The sequence below is a fragment of the Cryptotermes secundus genome, unplaced genomic scaffold, assembly GCF_002891405.2.
Source record: "Cryptotermes secundus unplaced genomic scaffold, Csec_1.0 scaffold599, whole genome shotgun sequence".
Taxonomy (NCBI): Eukaryota; Metazoa; Arthropoda; class Insecta; order Blattodea; family Kalotermitidae; genus Cryptotermes; species Cryptotermes secundus.
This window is the reverse complement of record NW_019730109.1, coordinates 1,111,779-1,120,769: the sequence shown is the minus strand read 5'-3', so window position 1 is coordinate 1,120,769 and position 8,991 is coordinate 1,111,779. Positions and strand designations below refer to the sequence as shown.

At 38.6% G+C, this 8,991-nt stretch overlaps 1 protein-coding gene across 7 annotated transcripts in view; it reads right to left on the bottom strand.

Annotated features, from left to right (window-relative positions):
* Nucleotides 1–8,991, bottom strand: part of LOC111866189 (E3 ubiquitin-protein ligase HUWE1) — a 160,461-nt gene that overhangs the window by 122,960 nt on the left and 28,510 nt on the right. For all 7 annotated transcript variants that reach the window (XM_023854900.2, XM_033752153.1, XM_033752154.1 and 4 more), the window contains exons 13-17: nucleotides 8,579–8,755; nucleotides 7,924–8,169; nucleotides 7,041–7,238; nucleotides 3,509–3,694; nucleotides 1,589–1,752 (exon numbers count right to left, since the gene is read on the bottom strand). In XM_023854900.2, coding sequence (XP_023710668.1) covers nucleotides 1,589–1,752; nucleotides 3,509–3,694; nucleotides 7,041–7,238; nucleotides 7,924–8,169; nucleotides 8,579–8,755 — 971 coding nt within the window. The remainder of the gene's footprint in view (nucleotides 1–1,588; nucleotides 1,753–3,508; nucleotides 3,695–7,040; nucleotides 7,239–7,923; nucleotides 8,170–8,578; nucleotides 8,756–8,991) is intronic.

Sequence of the window (8,991 nt, the reverse complement as noted above, 5' to 3'; positions counted from 1 at the left end):
ACGATTCAATGAAGCCACACAGCGATATATAGCGTTTTGCAACATAATGCGACCGTAGAGGGCCATATGGCCCGCCCAGTCCGCAACGCTTGGAAACGTAGAGGGCCATATGGCCCGTCCGGTCCGCAATGTGTTAAAATGATTACACCAGTCGTAAGTTTGTGTCTGGCCTACACTGTTGTCACCAAAAGCTTGCTTCAGCATTTGGTGCATTTCTGCAGCAGTTTTCCCAAGTTTAAAACAATACTTTATACAGACACCCTGCTCTCTCAGGTCAGCCATCACAAAACCGCAAACTCACAGAAACACAACAATGGATATATGTTCACCAACAATAAACCAAAGCACTCAACACAACGCCGCTTGCCACGCTGATTCAAGAAGGGTTTGTGCGGAGACACCTAGAGGTATTTCGATGTACCCATAACATTAGCGCGCAAAATTCTAATTTTGGGAACTTTTGGATTGCACCACATATTATGAAAGTTTCCTGCCATAAGAGAAGGGGCATCTGTTAGCAAAAACCTTAAAATTTTCAGTTTGGAATGTGATATTCTAATTCTGTGACTCAAAGGTATATATATGGTCCATTCCAGAGCCTACAGGAATAGAAGATATATGGTATATATCTCTTTTCTTTGATAAATCTGTCATTCAAATACCCTACTCACTAGATCTGTGGGGAAGTCATATGAACTTCTATGGACTAAGTACCTGCTCTGTTCAGAAATCCTGTCCATCTTAGCCCAGTAGTGGCCACAGTACCAAGTGAACTCAGTCACACCCCACTAACAACAACAACAACAACAACAACAACAATAATAATAATAATGTCCATCTTTGGAACATGGAACACAAATGAATCAGAGATGATAAAGTAGGCCATGTGCTGTATCTAAATGTTAAGGTAATGGTGCTCTCACTTCCAAATTACTACACCAAAGTTAATATCTTGCTGCCAATACCACAATAACAGGAAATTTAAACTCTTCTACTCCTCTGTAAGTTTTGAGGTTTTCACGGCGATGACAATGAAGAAAGTTGTCTTCTGGGTTTAGGCACCGTGTATTCTTCGTTTTGGCCGAGAGCTACTGCTCTCCGCAGCTATTCAACTGCTCTGAAGATGGAGGCGCTACGTTCCTCCGAAACGTCGGCCAAAACGAAGAATACACGGTGCCTAAACCCAGAAGACAACTTTCTTCTTCTACTCCTCGATTATATACTACACAAAAGTTAAAATCTCACTGTCAATCCCATATTACCAAGAGATTTAAAAACTCCCTGTTAATAGATCATACTCGCAGCACAATTTTCTTCATATATAATATATAGCAGAATCCTCCCGAGATGAAGAATGACACAGTAACTTCCAATTACAACACTCAAACTTATTTGAAGAATAGTGTCCTCTGGAATGCAATGCCATGTAGCTTGGTAGATGTTTATTAACATTCTGAAGAAACCTGAAGATGAAGACAGCACACTCCTATGAAACATCTCTAAACATCTACCAAACTACATGGTGTCATATCCCAGAATAAAACATTCATGGTCACCACAGTCACATCCTCAAATCTCACATGCTTACTTGAATTTTGGAATTGTTGTGTGGGGTAGCCTGGTCCAGTTAAGGCCATTAGCTAACAAAATGTTCAGAGCAGTAGCTACTGCTCGTGCAGCTGGTGTTGGAAGAGCTGGGGTATTGGGCACTTGTTGACCTCTTCGCGCTCGGATTGGTGATCCAACACAAAGCTACAAGCAAAACTGCAATTATTTGGAATTCTCCAAAATCTAAAGCAACTTAGTATACAAATAACATACCTCACAACCAATAGCAGTTCCTTTACATCATTATAGAGAAAAGATATACATCCCATTTTTCTTTCTCTAATAGTTTTTATCGTCTATTTTATAATGTTGTATAATGTTGAGATTAGCGTAATTAGGGTACCTGATGATGGCACTATGTTGCCGAAACATGTCGTAAAGTAACGGGTGAAATTGAGTGCACTACAAGACGGCAACTGTATACATATTATGGAAGAAAATCTATTTCATGTTTTACTATAGAAAAATTCTGCCTCACAGCATTTCATGGTAGGAGAAACTGAAAGAGCTATAGCACTTAGTGAAGGAGAACTCATCACAATAGTAAAAGCTACACATTCATTCACTCATTCCATCCTTAAATCCCTTCCTTTCTCTTTATACTTCATTACACATCTCAGCATATTTAAAAATATTTTCTCTAAACTTAGGCATCACTACCAATGTGGGAGTACAGGAATATCACAGATATGTCCATTTACAAGGCATGAGAAGCATAAATCTTACAGAGCCAGGTATGCACAAAACAGTCAAGGTAATGCTGGGAACAGTATCACTTAGGCAGGCCACTGCAGAGCTACAATATAAAGAAGCATAACACACTGTACGGGTTCTGTGGGTGTTCAATCCCGCTACCTCAGTGCAACAAGGAGCTAAGAAGATGTGGACCTCAAGGGAACGCCTTGGGGAGAAGATAACAATTAAGAGCAAGGGGAAAGTAAGCAGGCAAGAAGAGTTAAATGGCTGACTGTAAACACATGTGAATTGCTGCAGGCAGCTACAGATACAGGAATTAGTGTCAAATGAATCCATTTCCTACCAAAACTTAAACAGTGCTGTCATTTCATGTAACAATACCATAATGCAATAGTAGTCCCAAGACAAATAAGAATGCAAACCCTTGCACACCAACATCATATGACTGAGGACAGGATCACATGGCCTGATGATAGAAGATTATCATATTAAATAAATGAATGGAATACTCATTACAAACTGCACTTAACATGCAGTGTTAGAAGTAAAATGGAAAGTTGCTCCTCTGTACAAGCACCTATAGAAATTCAAATGGACATGCTAAAATGCTGAGGTTCAGAAAAGGAGACAAAGTTTTCAAATATTAACCCAGAAAGAATGGATGGATTCTGTACTATCAATACTGTGACATGTCTGCTCAAAATCAGAATTGCAGAGCCACAACAAACAAATGTTGCTAGGTAGCAGCTCTGCAAACATGCTTCCACAGCAACCAGACCATGTGACCACCATACAAGCACACAAGCAACAAAGAAGAAGTGTTGGAGGCAGTGTTGTCTGTTGGGTCCATGCAGAGGCTATATAATGAGATCTAATATGAGCTTTCTTGCAGTTTAGAAGGTGAAGAGACACTCAGAGATACCATCTTGGGTCAGTTGTGAAGCTCAGGAATCTGCACTGTTGAGGGATCTGTTAGAAGGTAGTTTATAGTAAAGACTGAGAAGACTTATGTGTGCTGTAGTGAATTTTTAAGTGGGTAAACTGGTTAAGATTGTTACAGTTACTTGTTGTTATGATCTGTAAGTGTCAAATAATTCCAGTTATCATTCCAAACCCCATCTGCATTCAATATAATTGTGACAATACACAACACACAAAATGGCTACCAACTGTAGCATGCAGGAGGGCAGTTTTATGAACTCACCTTAACTAGGAGCCCAAATAATTCTGCCAAGGCCCTTCCTAGTCTTGATGATGCTCCAAGTAAAGGTTTGATATACTTCAACTGCAAAGCAGTAGGAAGCATACGATTACTGACTTCAGAGTCCACTTCCATTGCAGTCTCCAAGGTTGAAGCATCCATGGCATTGACTAACTGATGTGAATCACTCTACAACAGAGAATTCCATTAAATTCGCTGAAAAGAACAAGCTTTGTGAAACCAACTAACTCTCTGGTACAATATCTTCCTCAAACTGGTAAACAATTCAAGGAATTCTAGTTTGTTCTGACAGTCCATGACCATCTTAATAAACTATAAGAAAAAGTCATCACAAAATATTCTTAGCCATTAAATCTCTCGAGTGGAAACCAATAATAAGCTTTACTTTACTATATGCTCTACTGTAAGAAATGATTAGAAGTTGTGGAAGTAATGATCTGGGGAAGTCCTTGTGGTTCTACAGAGCGAACAGCTGTTCCCCAGCACAAGAGTTGGTATTCTGATATGTTATGGGGTTGCTATTCGTTCAGTTTATTTATATATTTACTCACCATGGCATGAATGATACATATCAAGGAAATATCATACATCTTACATATTAACCATGACAACATACTGTACTGACAGCAGTTACATTATAAATGAATATGAGATCAGTGAGAGTGACAGAAGCAGAAGCCATGGCAAAATAAGAATGACTATGGTAAGCAGTAACTGGAAGAAGGTTATTCATCTGGACCCTGGAGTCATAAAATGCTATATGGTGAGCCTCACTTTGTAGACAAGAAGGAAAAGGGGTATGTCACCTGTGTTGTGTGCAAAGTGAAGAAATCTTGTGCCATCAGCTGAGTAAGCTGGTTAAGAATTACCAACATTTCAGGGGCCATCTCTGATATCATCAGGGTATGATGTCAGATCCTGACTGTCTCTGAATCGCTGGTAAATATTTATCAAACTAACATGGCTGATAGCCCAAGAAGATTTTATCAACTTTAGCCACAACAAAACTTTCAGATCTTAAAAGGTGAAGGAATTTTGGAAAGTGGCAGCCTACTTCTGTAAGACACCCAAGAGAGCTATTCAGTACCCATCTACAGGATTAAACAGAGTGACAACCCAAAAGATATCAACCTGAGTTTGTAAATATATACCAGAATAGTGCCACATGATACAATGCACACACATTTATTTTCACTGCATGTAGCAAACAGTCCAGAATTCCCTCCTGAACTGTGTATGTTATCTGAAAACTTACTTTCACATGTGTAAAAATCAGAATAATTTGCTGACAGTGACAAACTGATGTAGTGTAATAAGCTCAATGAGAAGTGCAGGGAGATGTATGCAGTTTTTGCCAAGAGGAAATTCACTTTATAAATTTTAGCATCAAGAGATCACACAACTTTTTACATTTAAAAGGAACATCTACAAGCTGAAATTCGGTCTTCATATGTGACTTCATTTTGACTTGTTTTATGCACATTTTAATGCAACAAACTTTTCACAAAAAATATACTGCTTACATACAAAAAAAATTCTTGAGAAGGCTTAAGATTACAGTCTTTTGTGATATGATGCTGTGTCATCCAGTATGTGGGTACCACTGTTTCTGAGGACCCTGATGCCTCCATCTTCAGGATACCAGACTTCACAGTGTCACATCCCAAGACTGTCACTTTGATATTGACCACTATGAGAATACAAAAATTTCATTTTTTCAGCTAGTTCAATTCAGTTCCCATCTCTATGAACCACTCACATGAAATTAAATTTAATATTCACATCCCATCCATTTTTCAGCTCCAAAACTAAGGCTTCTTCCCACTGGCTGTTATAACCCAAATGATGTATGTACAACATAAACAGGCTTTACAAAATGTGTACAGAAGTTACTTGGGTTTCAGGAAGTTTACAGAGGACCTTTTTACATGGGTTCTAGCTTCATCACCATGCATTTCACTTCAAAGTCTGTTACATTCTCACTAGGTTACCTATGGGCTAGGATGTCCAGGCCCAATGATCTACACCCTATAAGTAAAGCAAACAATATGCAGAAACAGAGTACATATCTTTTCTGTGCATGTACAAAACAGATACATGAAAAGAAGCCAATTCTCAAGTGTCATAAACTCAATTATTATATGTTTCAGCATCATGTAAATACAGTGTCCATCTTGTAGTGCACTCAATTTCACCTGTTATTTCACGACATGTTTCGGCAACATAGTGCCATCATCAGGTGCTCCATTTACGCTAATCTATTGCATTGTTTGCCATTATGTGGCTGTAAAATTATTTAAAATGTATTTAAAAATGTTTGTCAATACATTTTAAATAATTTTACAATGACATATAATGGCAAGCAATGCAACAGATTAGCGTAAATGGAGCACCTGATGATGGCACAATGTTGCCGAAACATGTCGTGAAATAACAGGTGAAATTGAGTGCACTACAAGACGGACACTGCAAACATATCATGGACAAAAATCAGTGCAACAGGATGCTAAATAACAACATCATGTAAATATTTAATGCCATGATTATAAAGGAAGTAAGGTGTGAGTAATGCAGTTGGCCTGGCCAATAACAGACAGAAATATATCATTTTTAGGCCTCCAAGTATCCATGCTTAGGTACCTACTAAGGTCAATCCATTCCTCAGACAAAGGTTTGGGGAGGGGGTTTCAGATTTTACTGATACTGGTGGTAAAATGCTGCAAAAGTACACTGTATAACATCCCAAAAGATGAAGTACAACCTCAACATTTTGAGAATTTGTCAAAAATTAAAGAAAAATGCTTATTCAAACACATACTCAGAATATTAAAAAATGTTTAAAATGTGTAAAGGTTTGAATAATAATGCACGTGGGGAAATACTTTTTGTTTGAAGTGCTTATCACAGGGATATGAAACTAATAAATAATAATTTAATGCTCTCATCATCATTAGAAATATCTGAAGCAAAGAGTTAATTAAACATGTTCTTAAATTTATATAACCTGTTAAACAAGGAACCAACTGCTAACTAGGTGCCATTCTTTGAGTTAAAATCATGCCCACAATTTTCTGTGCACTCACAAATACCACCCACAGTCTGTTCATAATTTGCTACATATGCATACATGTGAGAATAACTGCACTGACTCATATCAAACTGCAATAATAGAGCAACACATGAAGCAAATTAAACTCAAAATTCTTAAGAAACAAAAAGGCTGATAGCCCAATAAATATTTTATTCACATACAGAATTGTTTGTATAGCTGATGTTTCACCTTGAATCACAGAAACAACTGTCCATTTAGGGACTGATAAAAATTGTGGAACAAAATTCTACCTCAGGGGTCACAGTTTTCGCACCACTAATTTATAGAATATCAGTAGTCTCTTCAAACATGAAAAAAAATAAATAAATAAATACAAAAGTTTAGTAAACCCTGCTACATGGACAGATTCTTTATCAAGCAGCTATGAATCTAAGAATATCTTACATATCAATATATACTCACCCTCATTTCCAAAGGGAGGAGCTTTTCCATGTCCTCTCTGCCAAATTTGCAACCTGGAGGAATGATATCATCACTGCAAAGGGCCAGTAAGAGGGTGCTTTCCCATACTAATGATGTATACAACTCAGCCAAACCATTAAGAACACTGAGTCCCAACTCTGAGCCCCAATGTGTCATGGATAGTGTCCGGATATCACTCTGAAATCAACCATTAGAGTGCATTAGTCAGCTTCATGTCCTTAATGCCCCAGGCAAAACAGCCCTCCATATCCACTGAAGAGGTGGTTTGGTGGGCCCCAGAGCCAGTCTGGAAGGTATGGAGAAGAGAAAAATCTCTTGCCCTGCCATGAATTGAACCCTAATTCCTTGACTGTCCAGCATATCCACAGACTAGATGCTATACCAACAGAGCTATCCTGGTTGTGTATTTTGCAATAAGAAAGTAGAATACCCTGAAACAGAAGAAAAGCTTTGCAAATAAGAGACAGGGGAGTTCTGGCTTCCATGTAGATTATTTAATGATGCTGTTATGCTCTGTAAGATGGGTGATGCACTGAAAAGAATTTGGTGGGAAGTAGCTCTACCCTGAGATCTTATTTCAGCATCTGTTCAGTAGGACTGAGGAAAACCATGAAAAGCTTCAGCTATCAGAGCCAATGTCCCAGCCAAGATTTGAACCAAGCAAGTTATGCTTTCATTCTCAGATGTGACAAGGAAAGTCTCAGATTTGTGTATGCATAATGATATTTGTGCAGATAAAATCCTGGAACTGAACATTGAAAATATTAAGATCACCTGAATCCTTACATTAAATTCAGTAGTGATGATAAACTGATCTCTAAAATAACTTATTTCCCAATAATTTTAACAGTGCAACACTAACCTGCCCCGTACGACAAACGTGGACAAACATAACAACATAACCATGAGCTGCACCCATTGCATGGAGCAGAGGAGTAGCAGCAGCTGATGAGAACGCTGTATCAAGGTTAGGAGCTGATGCCAGCTCATGTAACAACACTGAGCTGCCAGGAGCCTTCACAGGGCTGTGAAGAGGCTGCAGCCGCTCAAGTACACTGTTCAACTGAAGAAGCCCTTCCTTCAATACCTGAGGCTCGTGTGCAAGATTCTGAAAAATACAGGGCCATTCAACTTCTTTTGCAATGGTCAGGAAACATAAAAATTATTTAATTATTTAAAATTCTTTTCTTGAAACTTTCACTGATGTTCAGTGATTGCGTGATTATTCTTCACTGTTACTTTACATTCACTTGCCTGTTCATGTGTTTCAGCATCACAAAACTACTATCACCAGGTAAAGGTAAGGTTGTCCCTGTGCTTAACTAATCAAGCACTATGCCTTCAAAGCATATGGGAGAGTGGATGTAGGGATCCACATTTTCTTGACCTAGGCACTAGCTGGAAGTGAGCGGTAAGCTTCAAGCTCCGGCCGCTTTACCCTTGGGGTAAATTAGACTGCAAAATATTAAAAATAAATGTACCAATTCAAGTATCATCATCATTAAACCTGCACTCACCAGGATTGACTTACAAACAGATGCAACAGCCTGTGCAGCAGTTGTGACAGGATAATCAACTGGCAGATTTGGTAGTCCAAGAATTGACAACAGTGGAACTAGTCCATCTTGAGCAACAAATTCCCGACAGTGATCATCTGTTGAGTTGTTACTCAGGATTGCATCCACAAACTTCATCTAAAATTAAGAACAAAATTTCACACCAATGTGCCAGCTCCATGCATGCAGTCAGTCAGTCAGCCAGCCAGCCAGCCAGCCAGCCAGCTTAGTTATGTGTACTGAGTCATAGCACTGTATATTTTATTATCCTTTCACATTAATTACAGTGAACCTTTCAATTCTGCATTCTCCAATTTTATATTTTTCTGAATGTATTCACCTTTCCACTGGTCCAGGCCAAAGGCCTCTAAGAG